We start from the raw sequence: 22,821 nt of genomic DNA on the forward strand, positions 1-22,821 counted from the left end.
TTCAGGCTCGGGAGGACACGGCATTTGCAAGGACTATTCTAAGTGGGTCACGGGCAGCCTCCCACCCGGTTCGGGAGTAGCTTTTATACATCCCATTGGTTCTGTGTCCATCTGCTACATGCTAGGAAATGGAGAAATTACTTACCTGATAATTTCGTTTTCCTTAGTGTAGACAGATGGACTCAGCATCCCACCCTTGGCTGCCGTTACTCATGGAATTTTTGAATGATTCAAGGGTAAGCCCTGCTTCCTTCACTTAGGACACCCACCCTGCCGGGTGTCGACGTTTTCCGGTTGAAGGCACTGGCGGTCTCCAGATATAGCCAATTCGACCAGATCAAGTTAACCAAGTTATAAAGTTTAACCCAGTTATGAAGTTATTCAAGTTAATCAATTAGTCAGTCACACATATATCCACAATGCTTTTCGAGGAGAATACTGAAGAGCTGCACTTCCTGCAGGAGTATATGTACTAGGGGCTGATGTCAGATTGAAATCTGATCCGTCTCCAACTGCTATCAGGAGTACACTATAATCATTGGTTCTGAGTCCATCTGTCTACACTAAGGAAAACGAAATTATCAGGTAAGTAATTTCTCCAATCATAGCCATATTAAGTCTGAGGCATCAAAAATAAAAAAATCTGCCCGACACTCGGCGGGTTCGAAAACGGACATTCAATTTTGCTGGCATCCGTTTTCCGAACCCGTGGCTGTCAGCGGGTTCGAAAACCGACGCCGATAAAATTAAGTGTTGGTTGTCGGACCCGCTGACAGCTGCCGCTAATAAGGAGGCACTAGGGATGCACTATTGTCCCTAACGCCTCCTTATTAGCGCCCGGCCTCATTTGAATAGAGAATCGAGCGCCCAGGAGAGGTGCCCGGGGGCGCGAGGGGAGAGCGGGCGTTAAGCTTGGAGCACCTGCTCTCCCGCACGCTTTTATTTACTTGGCCTGTATGTGAGGACCGAATCTGTGTACTTGGTCTGCCTCTATTCCTTGTGAAAACGCTCCCTTTAATGAAAGTTTCTTCCCCACAAGCATGGGGACGAAAAGTTCCTGCTAAAGCCGATTTAATGACATGTAAGGTACAAAGCGAACCTGAGCAGTATATGCCTAGCATGTCAGAGAGGAACTGCTCCCTTCCCTTTGTCTGAGCTGCCTCCTTTCCCGCCTGTTTTCTCTTTGCCTGGTTACCGTCTCTCCCTGGATGTGCTGGGGGCTGGCAGGTACATAGATGAGGGCGGAGCCGGGCTCCGGTGGGGAGGTCGCGTCAGGATCCCAGCAGAGCTCGAGAGCGAAGCCCGGCTCCGGTGGGGAGGTCGCGTCAGGATACCAGCAGAGCTCGAAAGCGAAGCCCGGGCTCGCACGCGAGGTTCCCTCCTGCCTCAAGAGGCGGGAGTTTTGCCCTTCTGTGAAGTGGCAGTCGCTCTGCTGAAAAGCCACAGGAAGATGGACAGCAAGACTTGAGATCTGATCTGAGAAAACCGAAGCAAATTTGTTTTCGGAAGAAAGGTAGAGCAATAATTTCTCTGGGTTTTTTTTTGCTTACTGGGTCACAGAATTATGTTTAATTTCCCAGTTCAGGGCCAGCTGCGGTGGCTCGGTTGCAGGAGTGCGCGCTGCCACGTGCAGGGTCCTAGGCTCCATTTCTGGATCTAGTTCTCTGCACCACTGGGGGTCCTGCCATGCCAGCATCCACAACCCGGGGGGGGGGAGAGGGAGCCATGGTCCTCAACCAGGTCCTTAGAGCCCATGATGCAAGGTGCCAGAAGGAGCCCCATTGCAGGGCTCCCGGCCTCAGGCTCGTTGCCGCAGTGAACGTTGGAGAGGGAATATTAAAATACTGGAAACAATCCAGGGAGTTCTGAATGAAGGCCCATGGCACCAAGATGCCAGCCCTGGTTCTAATTTCGCTGGAAGATGTAGGAGAAAGGAGGAACGACTTGAATGAAAATCTAATAATAATTTTGCAGTTCCTAAAATATGTTGAATCCCGGAGTAAGGCTATTCCTAAAGTGACTTGGTAAAGAGAAATATAGCAAAGTAAAGACTACTGGTAATGAAGCCAATCTGTATCATTGGTCTGGCCGCTTTCCCACGTTTGGACCGTTTTACTCGGTAGTTTCAGCGAAAGAGCAGATGAATAATGGCATTGAAAGGACTGAGGCAGGGGAAGGTGATTTGGGATCCCAGAGTTTAAGCGTCATTTTGCCTCCCTTCATGGTGGCTGTCCAGTGCTGCCTCGTTATTATAATTACTCCCGGGGGCGCAGTGCGGAGTTTGCGCAGAATTCGCCACCCTAGGAGCAGAGGGCTAAGCCCAGGCTGACAGAGGTAGGAGGCAGCGTCCTTCACGCCGGCGCTGCTTCTCTCGGGCGAAGAAGGACTAAACCCCCCCCCCCCCTGTCCCCCGCCGTGCCAGCGCTTCTCTGACCTTCTCTCCCTCCCTCACCGCCACGAGCCTGGACCTCAGCCGCCGGCAGCCAGGCTCCCCGGCGCTCACGTTGGAAAGCTGGCCTTTGGAGGTTTTTTTTATTTTATTTTTTTTAAACTGTCCCAGAGCCTCGCCTCTTTTGCAGTCGAGGAGAGTTGGTGAACATTGGGGCTGGCGGGCAACCTTAACAGCAGATTGAACGGGGTAAGGGAAGGGTTAAGCCCGGGGGATTGGGGGGGGGGGGGGGGAGAGAGAGAACTGGGGAAAAGATTGGGAGGTGGGGGGGGGGGGGGGAGTAGGAGGGCGAGAGTGTGAACCTGAGAGGGGGAAGAAGAGATGGTTCTTTTGGGAAAATTCTACTCAAAAACACACTTAAAAATTCTGCACACTATTTACAATTCCTGTAAAATTCTGCAAACATTATTTATCAAAACAACACTATAATTACTGTCTTTTGAGTAATACTGTCTTTTGATGCGACTCCCATCGCGAATACTTTTGAGTAGTATACTTTTTTTTGAGTAGTATACTTTTTTTTTTTTTTTTGAGTAGTATACTTTTTTTGAGTAGTATACTTTTTTTTTTTTTTTTTGAGTAGTATACTTTTTTTGAGTAGTATACTTGTCCCATAGCGAATACTTTTGAGTAGTACTGTCTTTTGATGCGACTCCCATCGCGAATGCCGGTATATAAAAAGTAAAAATAAATAAATAAATAATAATTAATTTAAAATGCAATACTGAAGACAGTTACTACACAATTTTTAATTACCTATCCAAATTCCCCCAGAAGTAGTGTTTTATGTATGCAAATTCTCGCAGGAGCATTATTTTCAGGCCAATACAGTAAAGTTCGTGGGAGAGCAGGCAAGCGCCCGCTCTCCTGGCGCGCGCACAGGCCAGTGTCCTGTGCGCGCGATACAGTAAAACCAAATATTTAAATTAGGGCCCGCAGTAAAAAGAGGCGCTAGCGACACTAGCACGTCCCTAGCGCCTCTTTTTGGACAGGAGCGGTGGCTGTCAGTGGGTTTGACAGCCAACGCTCAATTTTGCTGACATCTGTTCTCGAGCCCGCTGACAGCCACAGGTTGGGACAAAGGCAGGAGTCAGGCTGAGAAGGAACATGCACTGCTCCAAATAGCTGGGCAGGTTGCTTGTGGGGAGCTGCCCCTTTAAATGCACCTAAGGAGAGGTGCTGCGCGTTACCCTGCGCGTTACTGACGGCGGCATCTCGCCATGTGATGAGCCTGTGGCATTTTCGCTACCTCGAGGAGCAGTGCGGCTGGCCTGGACACAGAGGTAAGGATGGCGGTTCGTGGGGTTGGCCTGAGGATCACCAAATGCAACACAATCTCTATAAGAACACTGGGACATGGGATGGATAAGCAAAGAGTTATGGTGGGGCCTGGACTTCTTCCATGCTATGTATTGCCATCAACTAAATTCTGATTGTTCAGTTTCCAGGAGCATGAAGCCAGTTCTTACAGGGGGGGGGGGGGACGACCCAGCTTTTGCAACTGCTATAAGCTAAGGCCAAGGGATTCCTTGGGGGGGAGGAATCTATGTACCATCGGTGTGGGTTTCCTGTCTGTGCCGGCAAACAGATTGATGACTGGACAAAGCTAAAGCACAGTTTAAAAAAAAATATATTTACAAATAAAGGGGCAGATTTTCAGAGCCCTGCTCGCGTAAATCCGCCCAAAAACCGGGCGGATTTACGCGAGCAAGGCCCTGCGCGCCGGTGAGCCCATTTTACCATAGGCTCACCGGCGCGCGCAGAACCCGGGACTCGCGTAAGTCCCGGGGTTTTCGGAGTGGGCGTTCGAGGCGTGTCGGGGGGCGGGGCCGGAGTGCGCGGCGTTGGGGGGCGTGTCGGCAGCATTTTGGGGGCGGGTACGGGGGCGTGGCTGCGGCCCGGGGCTGTCCGGGGGCGTGGCCGCGCCCTCCGTACCCGCCCCCAGGTCGCGGGCCAGCGCGCAGGAGTCCCGCTCGCCGCGCGGGGATTTACGCCTCCCTCCGGGAGGCGTAAATCCCCTGACAAAGGTAGGATGGGGGTTTTAGACAGGGCCGGGCGGGTGGGTTAGGTAGGGGAAGGGAGGGGAAGGTGAGGGGAGGGCAAAGGAAAGTTTCCCTTCTAGTGCCGCTCCGATTTCGGAGCGGCCTAGGAGGGAACGGGGGTAGGCTGTGCGGCTCGGCGCGCGCAGGCTATACGAAATCGATAGCCTTGCGCGCGCCGATCCAGGATTTTAGCCGATACGCGCGACTACGCGCGTATCTACTAAAATCCAGCGTACTTTTGTTTGCGCCTGGAGCGCAAACAAAAGTAGGCTGTTCGCGCTCGTCTGAAAATCTACCCCAAAGTTTTTCTTGACACTTCTTGGAATCATTCTGCCTTTTCTTTTAGAAGGAAAAAAAAGAGGTGTTGCAATTTGATGGAAGAGAGCAACTGTTGAGTGCTGACCATGCTGGACCCTCCAGCAGAAGGCAAAATGCTAGATTTAAGAGTGCGGGTGATTCCAACACGGTGCTGCATACTCCGAAAGATGCATTTTTTTCTCTGTGTTGAAGCTCATATCCTATCTACTTATTCATGTCAGCCTTCAAATATAGCAAATGATTTCATTAAGTCATTAAGCTTCTTCTTCCATCACTCATTGTTTAAGACCCGCCAATCCGGTGAGATACTGCTTTGTTTCAGAAAATTTTAGACTGAGTCCCTTTCAGGAAGAGAGTCAAAGTCTTTGACAGCTTCACATTATCAACACCTGTGCCCTTAATGAAAGGTTTTGTGACGTTCTTAAAGAAACATGAGAAGTCGAACAGGAATAGTTTCCCCCAATTTCAGGTTGAGACCCAGTTAATACTTTCTCTTGCCTTAATATAATAAGCTGCACTAGACTGTGCAGACAGCTTTATTCCTGAGCTTTGTGCACAACAAAGTGAGTACATGTTAGCGTCCCTCCATGCAAATTAATAAAGGCATTAACTGTAATTCCCCAATGCAGGGAAGCTCTTTATGTAGCCTTGTCCCGGCCACGGGGGCATATAGGGAGGGCTAAGGTCCACGCAAGACCCCCATGAGCTGCCATGCTTGCTGCACAGGGGTGAGGCGGGGGTGGGGGTGATCAGTCTTTTAGACTTTTTGTTCTCACAGGAGCTGTTCCTGCTCACCAGTCCAAGAAACAAGGTCCATACTGGTGCTGCTGTTCAAACGAATATCCTTTACCATAAAATTGGTGGTAAGGATAAAGCAAGAGCAAACGCAGTATGCTTCCAGCAGCGCACCACAGCGAACAATGTCCATGGTCGCAAAGATTCAAATCCAGTCTCTCTTCACCCAAAAACAGGTCATCAAGTTGGGACGGCTGCTCCTTCCACCCCGGGCCCTCCCCAGACCTGTTTGGTAACTGTAATCTCTTCCTCGGGGGGGCTCCTAGCCTTATTCCTTCTCCTGGGGTCTCAGGCTGATTGTGGCTGAATCAGTCTCTGGTGCACTTTCCGGGGTGGCCGACTCTGGTCCTTGAGAGCCACAAACAGGCCAGGTTAATAATTTTTACTGGTGTCCTATTTCTTTGGGCCCTCTGTGAAGCCCTTATCTTGCCTCCTGCTTCTGTGTTCACCTCCTAATGTAGCCTGCTCCAGTTGGCAGGGTGACAGGTCAACAGTTGCCTGCTTGCATCTTTTTTTGCTTGCTGTGGAGACCACGCTCACCATAAGCTAATAACTGATTGGCACGCCGGCTGTCTCAAGCGACTCTCAGTTTAAATTACAGGAAAAGAGATTGTTTTCCCCTCTCTAAATTCTCATGGTACTTCTGCGGGGGGAGTTCCAGTTGCGAGGGAGAAAGAGAGCGGCTTTCCGCTGCGACGTTTGCTGGTGGAATCCTTTGCTCTCAGGCGGTAGGATCTACTGGTTAAGGACCGGCTTGAAAACAAGGAGGGGAAAATGGCAAAAGGGAGCCCTGCTCGCTGAGGTCTATTTGAAATGTGTAGTCCTAACGGAATAATGACAGGATTAAAAAAAAAAAAAAAAGCGGAAAGTCAGACAATAGAGTGAAGTACTGTAGGAACAAGTCACGCCTGGAATAAAGTCAGTGCCAGGAAATGAGAAATCTAGCTTTGATTCCTGAGCCTGGATTCTGGGGAGGGAGGCTCGGTTATCACTCAGCCAGGCCAAAGGCGCCCTTCTCCCAGATGGAGTTATGGTTGGTGGACTCCTGCCAAGAACTATTACTGCAATGGCGAGGTTAGATTGGGGGGGGGGGGGGGGGGAGGGTGGCAATGGGTTAAGACTGCCGGTAGTTTGGGTTGAAGGCTCATAGCATCATAGCTCCGGCTGAGTCCGGTTCCAGTGGTGCTGAAAGTCTGAAGCAGCAGGAGAGAGCTACCAGGCCAAATGCAAACCTTCCCGCCCACGTTCTCAAAAGCTTCTGTTTAGAAGTAGAGGGAAAAGAGCTAAAACGAGCATTTACTGCTTCCCGGAAGCTGGGACCTATGGGGAGAAAGGCCAGGACATACACACAGTTTGTCATGCAGCCCAAAAATGAGTTATTGTGGCAAAAGAGCACAGCAGAATGAATAAATATCGAAGGGTAAATGCAAATGCACGCCCGCACAAGACAAAGTAGTATTCAGACACTAGGTACCCGTTTGCACTGTCTGAATATCGGACTGTCCACGTGCCTAACTGCGCACACGTGGTCCTTCCCCGTCGTGAAACGATGGTGTAAAGCATGTGCGTTAGCAGCAGATACCTTGCGTTCTTCTGAAAATGGGGAGAGTAATTTTCCAGCAGGGGTTCGTGCAGGGGCCACCATTTGATTTGTACAAAGCGCCCGCGAGCCGCAGCCCAGAGTTTTTTTTCAAAGCAGACTTGTGCGTATGAATCCACTCTGATAATTGGCCGATGGGTGTGGAACCCACGCTATCGCCCGCTCGTCAGTAGGTGTTCCTGTGAGTAGAGTTATGCCTATGCTTTGGAAAATCCCCAAGGCGCATAAAGGGTTCCCCCCACCCCCAAACTCACCTTCCCTCTCAGAACGCCTCTTTCTGCTGCATGGAAACGTACATGGAGAATTGTTTCTACAAGTACAACGCCTCCCCTCTCAGGCAAATTCCTAAAGCCCATTTTCCAGCAAAAAAACACATTTTACGCACACAAATTCTTCTGAAATAAGGCCCTGCACATGCATAATTTCAGGCAGCTAAAAATCCATTTGCCCAAATATAGAGGATGGAGGGAGGTTACTGTTTTGCCCACATAAAGGCACCTCATCCTTTGCAAATTTACTATTGAGAGTACTGCATTATATTATTTTAAAGTTTGCATTCTACATTATTCTGGTGTGAGAGAGGAAAGGAAGTAACTGAAGGTGGGAGAGAAAAGGATCATTCTTTTCTCGGGGAGGAAATCCAAGTGCAGACTAATAGAAGCCGAATGGATTCTGTTTTACTATGGCATGCAGCTTGGTTGAGACCGAAAAGCAAATCGGGTCCACCCTCCCCAGCACAGTACGAAAAGAAGCAGGGACTCCAGTTTCCTGGGAATCTAGCTGGACCGCCTAGGAGTAGGCCAGAAATTTGAAAATTGGGCGAGGGACTGATGAGGCACCAGGACACAGAGAATGGGGATAGGCAGAGTGACCAGTGAGATACCCCCGGCTTAGTACTGGCACCGGTTCCTTGCTATGTCTTTTATCTACGACTTTGCTGAGGAATCGGCGGGGGGGAGAGAAGTATGTTTGTTTGCAGATGGTACAAAAGTCTATAACAGGGTAGACGGGGCAGAAGGGGTGATAAAATGAGAGGGGACTTGGAATTACTGAGGGAATGGGCAAGGGTTTGGAAAACTAGCTGGTAGAGTTAATGGTCAACAAACAAGTTATATATACCTTTGTATTGGGCTAACATATAGAAACATAGAAATGAAACATAGAAACATAGAAATGACAGCAAAAAAGGACCAAAGGTCCATCCAGTCTGCCCAGCAAACTCATGGTAGTTTCTGCTGCCCCATAGAAGTCACCCCCATACTTATCAGTTGCCCAGACCATTAAAAGCAGGGCCCTTGGTTGCTGTTTGAGCCCAAAATCCCCGTTACTTCTTGCCAAAGAGGTAACGGGGATTTTGCAAAGAGCAATGTTGGATTGCATCAAGAGTTACAGGCTTATTGGTTAAGGGTAGTAACAGCCGCATCAGCAAGTTACCCCCATGCTTATTTGCTTTCCCAGACTGCAAAATTCAATGTCCTTGTTGGTTGCTGTCTGAATTAAATTCCCCTTTTCCTCTTTTCCCCCTGCCATTGAAACAGAGAGCAATGCTGGAGTTGCATCAACAGTATGAAGGCTTATTGGTTAAAGGTACAGACCAGCAAGTTACCCCCATGCATCTTTTCTTCATTTCCATCCTCTAGCCTAACAGTGTTTATCCCATGCCCCTTTGAAATCTTTCACTGTTTTTGCCTTAACCACCTCCTCCAGAAGGGCATTCCAAGGCATCCACCACCCTCTCCATGAAGAAATATTTCCTGATGTTGGTTCTGAGTCGTCCTCCCTGAAGTTTCATATCATGACCCCTAGTTCTATTGATTTCTTTCCAACAGAAAATGTTTGTTGCTTGTGCATCATTAAAACCTTTCAGGTATCTGAAACTTCCACTATCCAAATGGACTAAAACAGCAACCACAATTCTTTACTGAAAATTAGCTTCACTGCTAAAAATTATAAAAATCTGCATTTGGGAACACAACAATAAGGAATTCAAGGGCTATGGGATCATGCTCTGAAGGTGGGGGGAGGAAGGATCTGAGGAAATATGAGAACATTTATGAGAGGTTGGTAGATGGCCTGGAACAACCTTCCAGAAGTGGAAACCAGTGGCCAAATCCAAGCATGTTTGGGACAGATCTAGAGGACAATGGTAGGAGCAAGGTTGGAAGGTCGCAGTACTGAAAACAACCCTCCTTTTACTCCCCTCAAGAGAAAAGGTAAGGGTAGAAGTGATAAGGAGAAAACAGTGGTGAACACTGTATCTCAGGAGGGAACTCCCTAGAAGCCAACCTGGTTGGTGGTGACTAGATACCATCCAGCAAGGCCATGGAGACAGACAACCAGATATTTGCCCAATGGCCTCACTAATTTCAGACAAAAGCTTCATTAGTTTTGGTAGCTGCTTAGATTATTAGAAATTTTAGGTGGCAGGACGGGGTTATTGGATTAAGCATGGCAATTTGTATGCTCATCTAACCAGGATAAGAAGACAACAAAATGGACATGGATAAGGAACGATATCCTACAAGATGTTAAGCTTCTATGGATACAACACGGAAGAAATGTGTGGCAAACAATTTACTGGTCAATATTAGTTACAATAGACTTTTGGTAAGTGCATACAATCATAAGTGTATCACAAAATATTGCATTGGATGTACATTTCTAAAACAATGGTACACACAAGAATCCTGACACGGCCGTGTTTCGCATCAGAGGCTGTGTCAGGAGGACCACAACTTTTGAAGAGTCTGTGAGTTAAGGGTAGTTCAATACGAGGGAACATAGACAAATTGTATGCAGTTAGGAGATCTATTTAGGCTTGCGAGCCAGTAACTCTGAGAAAAGTCACAGATGATGCACGAGACTATCGTGGGAATTGCTTATTCAAATTCAGCCGCAGGGTGGGCGAAGATAAGTGAAAGTTGTACACTTAAAGACGTTAACTGGTTACTCTGTCGCAGAGCAGAAATATACTTCAATTTAAAGACTTAGCTGCTGAGGCTCTTTTTGCAGAAAAATTCTTTGACGGTCTAAACAGTAGTGTAACAATTGCTACACATTTTCTGCAAAAAGCGCCTCAGCAGCTAAGTCTTTAAATTGAAATATATTCCTTCTCTGCGACAGAGTAACCAGTTAAAGGCTTTAAGTGTACAACTTTCACTTATCTTCGCCCACCCCGCGGCTGAATTTGAATAAGCAATTCCCACGATAGTCTCGTGCATCATCTGTGACTTTCTCAGAGTTACTGGCTCACAAGCCTAAATAGATCTCCTAACTGCATACAATCTGCCTAGGTTCCCTCTATTGAACTACCCTTAACTCACAGACTCTTAAAAAGTTGTGGTCCCCTGTTTTAGAAATGTACATTCAATGCAATATTTTGTGATGCACTTATGATTGTATGCACTTACCAAAAGTCTATTGTAACTAATATTGACCAGTAAATTGTTTGCCACATATTTCTTCCGTGATGTATTTCAATTCATGTGTGTGCTATTTATACCACCTGCTTTGTGAAGCTTCTGTGGATACCAGCTAGGGTATATCCCTACCAGTATGGACAGGAATAATTAGGGAGAATGGATGGGCCAATTGATCTTCATCTGCTATCATCTACTCTGTTACTTTCTAATCATCCTTTTATTTCAGTGCAACATAGGCAGGAAAAAACCAGCCCAGACCGGGCCTGTTTTGGGTTAGGGTGGGTAAGCAGGGTATTGCCCAGGGTCCTAGTATCACAAGGAGCCCCTTGGCAAAGCTGAGTGATGTCACTAATGCAGAGCTTCAGGGCGCCCGGCATTGGCTGGGCCCCAGTGTGTATAACGATCAGCCTTGAGCTCAGAGAGGGATGAAATGGGGAACCACCCCACGTGTTTTTCAGGACAAAGCGTGCTGCTGCACACCTCCCATTATACTCTGCATTTGCACAGACTTTACTGAACAAGCAGCCAGAGACAAACGCTTTAGAATTGCACATAAATCCTCAACACTAAAAACATAGGTTAAAAAGCAGCTCCTTCAACATTAGCACCAGCCCCACCAAAAAAAAAAAAAAAAAAAAAGAGTATGGCAGCTCTCCTGAATGTAGTTCAGGGCCCACAGCAGTGAAAGAGGGCTGCTGTACCCAGAGGGATCAAGCAGGATTTTTTATTTTTTTAATTTAGTTCATGTCTTTCCATTGGTGGCTCAAGGCAAGTGTGGGTGTTCTCTCCAACTCTCTCCCTTTCTGTTACTTGCAGGATTCTGCCATTACCAAAATAGCAGATAAGTACCAGTTTGCCCAGAAAGGTAAGCTCTATTTGACAAACAACTAATCGTCCAATGGCGACAAGCACGTTTGGTTCCCCTCTGGGGGATGCAGTTTTAGCTGTGGATACCAGCTCATGCAGAGGGGAGGTCCACATCGATAAGGGGGAAAAGCCCACAGAAAGGGAGCTCTTGGGGGATAGGGAGGAGCCTGTGATATTTTTGGAGACTACATCCTAAAAGGACCCCTTCACCATGGACAGTCATGAGCTCATTCCTTTATGCACAGTCACCACACAGACACACATAATTCTGGTCAGAAATAATTTAGGGTAAACCAGCTTTAAAGGGTTAAAACCAGTACACTTCCCTGTCCTGGCACAAGTACAGGGAGAACCTGTAAAAGAACACTACAGAGAAAATTCAGAAAAGAATTGTGAACATTTTGCAATAGCCTCATTGTGAAGGGTCATGTAGAGCAAACTGGTACTTATCTGATATTATGGTAATTGCAGAAACCTGCAAGTAATAGAAAGGGCTGTTTACCTTTTACAGAGCACAAAGACCAGGGGACACACATGAAGTTGCTAGGTGATAATATGGGTAGCCAGGACTGACTTTTCTCCCAGCACCCACCCTCTCACAAGTCAATAACAAGCAATGCAATCGATAACATCAACGAGACTTAGGCAAGAGTGGGATCAAACAGGCTGCAACTTTATTGTACAACAAATAGGTTACAACAATTAGTTGCCCGAGCCAGGACTTTACATCTGCTTCCCTGCGCACCCGCCATCCGCCAACAAGGTGCGCAGATATTAACATTGTACTATACCCACAACCCCCGCCACCATCAGCAAGGGGTTGTGACCACCAGCTCCCGCCACCTGCAACAAGGAGCCTCCCGCAGGACAACTGCACCCAATTGTCCTGCCATCAACACATTGCCTCTCAATCGGCTCGGGCAACCCGCCACCGGCGCAGGATGGACCCATCCTGTGACCCCCCAAAGATGCGGCCTAGATCCTTACCGCAGCAACGCTTCCAAGGCATCCTGACATGAATTTAGGAACAAGTCCTGTCCTATAAAGGATAGATGCACCCTTGTCTGGGCGAAAATAGCCCTTTCCCACATTCCCATGACCACTCATGACAAAAGTGACGACCCTCAAATAATGTAAGCCAGGAACCAATTTGCCTGTTTGCCTTGGCCCAGCAGCGTTTCCAAATCTTTTTATTCATTTTAGCAGGCCTTGGAATAATGTCTGACCAACAAATTACTGTAGACGGTAGCAAGTACCATAGCGATAACTGGCGTCCAGACATCAAACCCCAATCATTACCGCCTAGGTGAATAATCAGAATCTGTGGTTGCCCCAAATCGCACTACGCTCCTCTGCAGGCAGGGAAGCAATTCGTCCCAGCCCATGCCTCTGCGTCCCAGCCAACGGATTGTCATGTTATACTGTGTTAAGTCCAAATGCACCCCATAAGGACGCTCCTGGGCATGCTTGAAAACCCCACCTGATGGAGTGTCCCACAATCCATATTCGGTGGCCCCAACTTCTGGGACCTGAAAAGAGAGAAGTGTTAGTATATTGCATTGTTTATTGATGTCCCGGGCGTATGTAACCTTTGAAGGCGCCCAATCTGCTGAATCATACCTCCCGGTAATCCAGCTTGAACGGCTGAGGTAGCTGCACCTATTCGGAAGGAATGTGTTCCGAAATGGGACGAGTCCAACCCGAGGTACGTTAAAGCACTTGAGTAGCACTGCATCGAATTGAAATTTGGTGAGCAGTCTGCCATCTGAGTGAACCAAAATATGGATCTCTCAGAAGGGCAAAGTTCTACATAAGCCCTGTAGTTAGCCAAAGGACAGGTCCTGCAGTTGGGGATGGCGCAAAGGACTATGTATGAACCTTTTCCAATCTGATCTATTTTGGAACGATGTATAAACAATATGATGGAATCTGCCTCCCGGGTGACATACTGTGAGCGCAAACCAGAAGACTCCCAAAGTTTGGTGGCCCTAGCCACTAGTTTGCTGACTCGAAAAGCTTCAAAGATTGCAAAAACGAAAACTACGCGAAACAAGCGTGTTTGAATTCAGAACTAAACATGTTTGCTAAACTGTCCATAGTCTCTGTAGAGTATGGTGGGTAATGGATGTTTTCCCTCTACTTGCTCGTGTTCCCTCTCCTGCTCGAGCTCCTTCTTTGTCCAACCCAACAATACACAACGTATCAAAAATTGTCTGCCCAGGAAAACCCCAACCATGAGCCCTCAAAAAGAAGGAAAAGCCTGTTAGTTGTCTTGCCACTGCTGCCCTTGATGTCCCTTCCGCTTTTGCCACCTCTATGTATCACATTATGCCCCACTCCGAAACTGGTCCCTCGCGCCACCCCCCATTTGGAGAAAAAGGACACCACCTTCTCAGCCCCTTTCACGTATGCAGACCACGTGGAAGGGGCTAGTGACATTTATTTATTATTTATTATTTAAAATACTTTGATATACCGATACTCAAGACTAGTGTCTTATCGTACCAGTTTACATTGAAACAAGGGGTAACCGATTAACTAGGAAGATAAAGTTACAATGAACAGGGGATTTACAGGGTGGGAGAGTAGAAAGCAAAAGCATACGATTAACATAATAAATAGTAACATAGTTAAATATAACATAACAGTTTAACATAGGAACGAATGTAGCAAGCTTAGATCATAGCTTAATCTTTAGGTCTATAAAATTGCAGGTAAGAAAGAAGGAGGAGGAAGGGGCGGAAGCTTAGACAATAGTTTAATCTTAAGGTCTATAAAGTGCCTGATGCGAAAGGAGGAGGAGGAGGAAGGGGCGGATCTGTGAAAAGGAGTGCATAGATGTGCTGTTGTAGGGTGTCCATTAAGAGAAGGCTTGTGTGAACAGCCCTGTTTTTAAGTTTCTTTTTGAATGAAATCGGGCCAAATTGTATAGTCAACTGGCAAACTATAAATGTGGCTTTAGTTACATTGTACTAACTTTACTGAAAAAAAACAAATTGACAATGTTACAACATATTTAAGCAGAAACCAGGACTGAAGAAAAATAAAAAGTTACCCTGTAACACAAATCTATTTCACTTCTTACTTTCATTGATACAAATAAGATGTGAGGAAATATCACTGAATTATTTTTCCTCCAAAATGTCAGTTTACATTTGTTCAACAGAACCTGAGGAAGAGACTCAGCAGTGGGGGAGAAACCACAGACTCACAAAACACGGTCTCCCCATTTTGAGTTCTCTCTCCCCCTTCTTAATGGATCCTGCTTCGGAGAGGTTTGACATGGACTCACTGGCTGTTTTTGTAAGGTTGCTGGCAGCTTCTTTAGTTATGCCTTTCAGGGGGGTAGCCACAGGAAGAGCTGCTGAGGCAGGTGGAGACATCACACTAGCCGAGGACACAGAGGTGGGTGAAGTGGCCCGAGACGCCGGAGCTGTCTGTGTGCCGTTGGCCTCGCTGTCTCCTGACTGTTTACGCGGAGTCATTTGTAGCAACCTCCAGGTTTCTGGATACCAAACTGCCAAAGGAAAGCAGGCACTGAAGCTCCCCGTGGATCCGCTTCTGGCGCGAGTTTCCAGAACGTGTCCCACTTTGAACGAGAAAGTGTATCAGCCAAAGTGTTAGAATCGCCGGCACGTGCCATGCCCACGCAGTCACATTTAATTCCATGCAGCGAAGGATGAATTCACGCAGTAAATCCGAGACTAACGTGTTTTGCTGCTCTCTTGTTGATAACCTCGACTACACCCTGGTTATCGCACCAGATAATCACGTTTTTATTTCTGATCCGCTCACCCCATAGTACGACCTCAACGACGATGGGGAAAAGCTCTAGGAAGGTGATATGCCTGGTGGTGCCGAAATGTGCCCGCTCCTCAGGCCACTGAGTTGTGTGCCATGCTCCTTGAAAGTACGAACCAAACCCAACCGATCCCGCCGAGTCCGTGAACAGTTGTAACTCTTAATTTGAAACCGCTTCAGACTGCCACAACAATGTTCCATTGAAGTTAGACAGAAATCTGTGCCAGATAACCAAATCCTCACGAATTCCCTTTGAGATGCGGATATGGTGGAAACGTTTCTTGACTCCGGACATTATAGCTGACAGCCGCCACAAGAAGGCTCTTCCCTCAGGGAAGGACAAATTGTGGATGAGTCGAAACATACCTCCACCCGCATCATACATGATTTTTTCCTAGATAACATGAATTCAGTTGACTCCCCGATTATACTCTGGGACTCCTTTAAGTCATTCATCCGTGGTCATTTTATATCCCGGTCCGCCCACCTCAAAAAACAGAGAGGCAGCCTGTTCTCTTTTACGAGACCAGATCAGGGCTTTAACACATCATCACGTCCATAAGGGTACTAACAAAATATTGGCTCAACTAACCAAGGCTCGAGAGGATCTCCACAGACTGGAGGTCGACCACATCGCTCATGTAATGAATATTACCCGTCAGATATACTTTGAGGGAGGTAACAAAGCTGGAAAGATACTGGCTCACCAATTGAAAAAGCTATCCTGCCAAAACCATATTCTCAAAATTAAAAATGAACAAGGGCATCACACATCAATTTCTTAAATTTCACCAAAATCTTTATGCAGCTGAGTCCCATATCCAGGCCAGTGATATTGATAATTATCTCCAATCTATACCTCTTCCTCATCTATCCGCAGACATGAGAGATTCACTTAATACTGCAATACCAGCCCTGAAATTCTGTCTGCTATTCGTGATCTCAAAGTAGGAAAGGCACCGGGTCCCGATGGCCTTTACCGCTAGATTTTACCAACTGTATGGGCCTGTTATCGTCACCCATCTCCAAAATCATTTTAACTATTTACATGAGGGGGGGGCATTATTACCTGAATCCATAAAGCGGGAATCATCATCATTGCCAAACCAGGTAGAGATCCCGCCCTATGTGCCTCATATAGGCCCATCTCTCTCATAAATCTTGATCATAAAATATTAGCTAAAATACTAGCCAATAGGTTAATTGATTCATTGCCAAAATTATTCATCCTGATCAGGCGGGCTTTATGCCTGGTCGTATGGCCAGTGATAATGTGTACAAGATTATCAATTATATTATGGGGGTCTTCTCAACTTTATTGGACCATATCCTTTTAGCTAGATGCCGAAAAGGCTTTTGATATGGTTCATTGGCCTTTTCTTTTTCAAATACTCACTCACATGGAATTTTGGACCTTTTTTCATAATTGGATTCAGGCTCTCTATAGCTCTCCTTCAGCTTGCTTAAAGATAAATGGTAAATACAATGGTGCTTAAATACAATGCTTAAAAAGATAAATGCTTAAAAGATAAATACAATGCTTAAAAGATAAATGGTAAAGACAAGAACCATGCGCCCCAACCTTTTAGGAAGAGACTAAAACGTGGCTTTTTAAAAAAGCGTTCCCAGAACTGGATTAAATTCCCCACCCATCAGCACAAACACAAAGTTAGTGAACTGTAATAAACCCACTAACTTCATACGCAGTCACAGCATCTTATTATTATACTTCACAACAGCATCATATTTGATCATTTTTGCTACTCATCTATATTTTATAATTACTATACATATTTATTAATTGATACAGTTGGCTAAAATGTTAATATTCTTCCTTCAATTTCCTCCCCCTTTCAGATCCTAGTTATTTTTCCTTGTTTTTTGTAACTTTTCTCACATCCTAAATATTGTTATTATATCTGTTAAGTTTCATTCTATATGTGACGTTGAATTGGGAAATGTTTACTATGTTACTCTCTGCCTTTACTCACATTGTTAATTGTAAACCGGGTTGATGTGATTCCTATCATGAAACTCGGTATAATAAAAATAATAAATAAATAAATAAATAAATAAATACTCAGAACCTTTCTCTGTCCAGAGAGGCACTAGACAAGGATGCCCTTGTCCCCCATACTCTTTGCTATATTTCTTGAGCCATTGGCTACACGTATACGAAATAACCTGAATATTCTCGGATTTCCCTTAAATTCACAGCAATATAAATTGTCTCTATTTGCTGACGACATCATGTTTACAGTTAGCAATCCTTCCACGTCCCTCAAGGAGATAGAATCTGAACTCGCTCACTTTAGTGCTGTCTCTTGGCTCAAAATAAACTGGATAATTCTGAAATCTTGAATATTTCCTGTCCCCAGAGATGGTACTTTCCCTTCAGCGATCTCATCCCTTTTAAATGGCATCAAACTAAGCTTAAATATTTGGGTGTTTATATTGGCAAAAATGTATCTGAATTATTTCAGCTTAACTATGTTCCTCTCCTTCATTAGATGGAACTCTCTGCCTTTGACTTGGTTGGATCGATTAGCCACACTTAAAATGAATTGTACTGCCTCAATTTCCTATACCGTTTCCAAACTTTGCCTATACCTGTACATCCAGACACACTGAAGATTTGGCAAAGGAAATTATTACGCTTTCTCTGGAAATGTAGACCACCCCGGGATAGCACGTTCAGTTCCCTATCAGCCCAAAGCACAGGGAGGTCTAGGACTCCCCAACCTTTTATGTACTTCGCAGCTGCTCAGCTAAGGCCGATAATTGACTGGTACCATCCTGGCGATAATAAACCTTGGGTTCAGATGGAACAGGCATGGTTGTGTAGCATGCCCTTGTCCGCTTTGGTGTGGCAGCCCAATCGTACTTGGAGACCAGACTCCCTTTTCACTCTATGCACCAGACACCATGCCACCAGACAAACCCTCAACGTTTGGAAAGATTGGAAACTTAAGCTGGTAGGCTCTGCCTCCTATTTTTTTCAGACATCTTTATTCCATAATACTTCTCATTCTCTCCCCGGACTACCCAGGTCTGCCTACAAATCTTGGAAGGCTCAAGGAATTACCTCTTTCTCAAATCTGTATGCCCAGGATTCTTTTATTTCTTTCTCAAATGTTCAGAAGACCTACCCACCTTTCAGGCACTGAATTCTTACCGTATATGCAACTTTGCCATTCTTACTGCAAATACAGGCACAGGGTCTATTCTTCGCTCAAAGATCATTATTCGAGGGGTACTGCACCACCCCAAAGTTGCCACGTGAACTGATATCCAAACTGTACAAATTGTTGGCATCACGACCAGCCACGAAGCCAGCCCACTTGAAGGCCTGGGAACAGGATATCGGTAGAACTCTCACCGAAGAGGAATGGAAGACATCTTTACTCGAATGTCCCATGGGCTGGTTTCGGCACGCCTTATGGAAGCCAATTATAAACTTCTCTATCGATGGCATCTTACCCCAGCATGTCTACAGCACTTTTCCAACCGCCAATGACCCGAAGTGTTGGCGAAACTGCAATCAGTTGGGCACATATAGTCACATGTGGTGGATTGTGTCTACATTCAGTCCGTCTGGAAGTACATCTCTGCGACTCTCTCTGAGATTCTCAGTAGTCCTATTCAGCTGACCAAGGCACGAGCTCTTCTCCATATGCCTGATGACACTTTGTCTGTTCATCATCAAACATTCATTCAAATGGTATGCCACCACTACCAATATGGCCATTGCTACCTCACCCTCCTGGAAAGAGAACTAAACTGCCTACCTCATCTGAGATTTGAGTCGTCTTGACAGTTCCTGTACCTTATATCGCCTGATGGCACTTAAATATCATCACTTACCCAAATTCCATCTTATTTGGGATCCTTATATAACATGGAGACACCTAACATTTCAACAACCTGAATTTATGGCTGGACAGTTCACTGGACATTTTTTAGTCTCCTGATTAATTTGTTAGTTCATTTTTCATAGTGATTATGCATGGCATGACATGGCTATACCTAATATACCTACTTATTATTCTTCTTTGTATTACTTACCTTTTATAGGCATGATGGGGGGGGGGAGGGATGGGAAGCAATGAACTATCTATCTTTTGATATTTAGATATGTTTGGTTCACCTCATTGCAAGTTGTATTACATTCTGCTGATTGGCTTCAGATTCTTATGTATACTGTTTTTTCCATGTTTTGCTTACTCAGCAATAACAATTATAAATTAAAAAAAAAGAAACCCTGTGTCCTGCATGAAGGCTGAGGGGCTCCCCCAAAGTTAACATAAATGACAGCGAGCATGGACTCAACTCGTTTGCCCAGTATTAGTATTGAGTTGTTCTGCTGACTGAATAAGATATACAAGCTTATTCTCATAGTACGATACCACTGCAGCGTAGTTGTGGAAGAACTTTATTTATAAAAATGTCTATATTGCATAGCCAGTAAAATATAATAAAAGCAGCAGTTTACAGCAATAACACACATAATAAAACACAATATACAAATAATTGTTCAATCACAAACTAAAGCTGGAAGGCGGGAAAGACAGGCCAGAGTATAAGTTTATAGCTGTTAGTAGGCCCAGATTTTCCACTAGGCAGGTAGCTGCTGTCTTGGCCATGCTTGCTCCTGAGCACTACTCTACCTGAGCGCCAGTGTTGACACCGTAAACGCACAGGGCTTCAGCGGCATAGAATCACCCCAAGCCACTTCTGCGCTTTATAAGAAAGAACCACTGGTACAGGGTGAGGAGGTGACACCCTGTTCACTATGAGGCATCGTTAGAGGTAGGACCCTCACTCATCCTAGCATCTGTGAAGGTGGGTGGGGATCTCCTTACCACAGCTAGGCTGCTCAAGACGTTCATCTGGCCCTACCTGTTAGAGAGTGTCAACACACAGGAGGGGAGAAATGGGAGTCATGAGGAGGTAGATTACTTGAGCAGTGAGATGGTAAAAGTGGGCATTAGTATAATCCCTTTGTACCATAGGGTTTGGCATTTTATCAGAGTAGGTCAGCTGAAAGATAGTCAGGAGGGTGATGTTATGCTGCTTACCTAGTTTGCTTTCATTTGAGATTAGGAACAGTCACGTTTATTTTATTTATTGCTTGGCCTTTGTTGAATAGAGAATTCACTTGAAGCAGTTTAAAGCATATTAAAAATTCACTTTAGTTTCGAATCTTAAGATATAAACACATCTGCAGGAAAATTACAATACCAAAACCCAAGCTTTTCTACTACCACAGCTGTCCAGGGCTTGCCTATTTCTTCAAGTTTAATTTTGTGTTGTGTTTTCTCTTTAGAGCTCACACTCTGTGGAGAGGCTGTATATGAAGAATGAGAAGAGGCGGGAAACTAATCATCCCTGGTTCAGGAAGATGCAATCCTGTTGACTTTGTACAATGAATCATTATGGTTTTGTGCCTGAACAGTACTACCCCAGTATGTTTCTCCAGCAGACTGCCTGTCCTCCCTTGGAGTGGGGAAGACAAAGTGAGTTACCCTACTCCACCATGCTCCCTCCTATCCAGATGCACAACTTCAGCAGTAGGCCCCTCACATTTGTAGTGGAGAACCAGAATGATTTCCAGGATGCCGAGGGAAGCTACGTGGAATACCATCATTTTTATGGCATAGACCCCTCCTTTCTCTTTGCCCCCTCCTGCTACTTGCCGCAGGTCAATCCAGTATCTATGTACAATCCCTACATGAATTACAGCAGCCAATGGCAGAACCAAGATGCATGGCCAGAGGGCTTCAGGATGAAGGGAGAGCTTCACTGGGGCAAGGTCGGGAGGGTTTTTGGGCACCAAAGGGAACTTCCAGACTTTGTGAAGGATGATCTCCGGCGCGTTTATGGGACATATCCCAAGACAGTCTTTACCATAACCTACCAAAATGGTGAATTCTTAGTGAAAGGCGACCCCTTTGTGGGAGAGCAGGAATACACCCTGGAAAAGAAAGTGATTCGGCAGCTACCTACTCCCGAGGAAGATAGCAGTATGAACGAGAGCCAGAACAAAAAGAAGAAGAAAAAATCAAAACGCTAACAAAGCACTAGTAAAGTTATATTCACAGAGGGTCACTGGCCACAGAGGCAGACCACGGGACGCTAAGCACAGGCTTCCTGAAACTATCCTGAAGAGTCCCACCAGGGATCGGGTTTTCAGGATAAACAGAATGAATATGCATAAGATACATTTCCATATATTGGAGACACTCATCATGGATCTCCTAAAAACCTGACTGGTTTGTAGGTTCACAAAGAAAATGTTGGGTAAGCCCTGCCTTGGTCTTCTACCTATCATAAATGGGCAGGAGAAAGGAGGTTTAACCAATTCAGGGTGTGAAGTCTAAAGTTATAAAAGAAAAACAAAAACGTTAAGATGTAACTTTGTAAGAAAAGAACTACATTTCATTCATTTACTGAATTTATATTTTGTACTTTCTAAGCTATGTAAAATAACTTCATGGAATAGGAGCAAGATGGTGGGAATATAATAGCAGTATACAAGGTCATGATTTTGCCTGCCGTTCACACTCGGCGTGCTCTGATTCTGTCCCCTAATACCTCCTCGCCAGCAGAGGCCTCCAGTGAGCTCAGGTCCAAGCTAGCAGAGCCATCTCCTCCCTGGACACCTGATTCAGCCTGTGGTGCTGCCTCCTCTCTACCAGCGCATCTCCCAGAGCTTCATCTCCAGCACACCAAGCTCCAGCCTCATCTAACTCTGCCTTTCCAGAACCTAGATGCTATTTAATGGAGTAACCCTTGGGACTCTGACCTGCCTGTGCTTACCTTCCTCCATGCTTTCTGGCCTCCTTGTCTTGCGGCCTATGTAGGCCTTGCCTTGTGACCTCCAGGCCCTCTGGCTGCTTGTACCTTGTTCTGTGGCCTACTTAGGCCTCTCCTTGCTTAGCAGCCTACAAGCCTTTTGTGTTGCTGTCCTCGGCCCTCAGTGTTTTCTGGTCTGTGTTCTTGTCTGCCTTATTTAGTCCTGTCCTTGTCTGACCGTGACAGGCCCTGCACAGTTCAGTCCCTAGCATTTATTCCCTACCTTACCTTGCCCAACTCAATTTCTGGATTCTGTTCCAGCCCTTGTTCAGTACCCTGCTACGCTCCTGTTCCAGGATCCAGTCCTCAGCTCCTTGCCCAGACCTCAGCTTCTTCCTTGGTCCAGTATCTAGACCTCTGCTTCCAATATGTCTTTGGCTGACCTCACGTTTAAACTTGTATCTGCTCTGTTTTGCTCAGCTTAACCCACCTTGGGTAGCTTCTTAAATTTAAGCCATACTGGTCCCCAGAACCCAAGGACTCAACCTGCTGGGGAAGGGGCTGGCTAGGCAAAAGATAAACCCAGCTCCTGAGGGGGTGTTGCCAGATTGCAGCCCGCATGACACAATAATTACAATAGTTAGAGTAAGAATACAAATGTACTGGTGCTCACCATCGCAATGTATGGCTGCTTGTCTAGTACATGTTATTGGACATTCTTTTATTCTAAGA

At 45.9% G+C, this 22,821-nt stretch overlaps 1 protein-coding gene across 1 annotated transcript; it reads left to right on the top strand.

The window, feature by feature from the left end:
• Positions 1-1,243: 1,243 nt before the first annotated feature.
• C7H10orf95 (chromosome 7 C10orf95 homolog) lies at positions 1,244-22,821 on the top strand. The gene is made up of 2 exons (XM_029610265.1): positions 1,244-1,513; positions 20,621-22,821. Exon 2 carries the CDS (start codon positions 20,720-20,722, stop codon positions 21,365-21,367), a length of 648 nt encoding a protein of 215 aa, XP_029466125.1. The 5' UTR covers positions 1,244-1,513; positions 20,621-20,719; the 3' UTR covers positions 21,368-22,821.

The sequence above is a fragment of the Rhinatrema bivittatum genome, chromosome 7 (genome assembly GCF_901001135.1).
Source record: "Rhinatrema bivittatum chromosome 7, aRhiBiv1.1, whole genome shotgun sequence".
Classification (NCBI taxonomy): Eukaryota; Metazoa; Chordata; class Amphibia; order Gymnophiona; family Rhinatrematidae; genus Rhinatrema; species Rhinatrema bivittatum.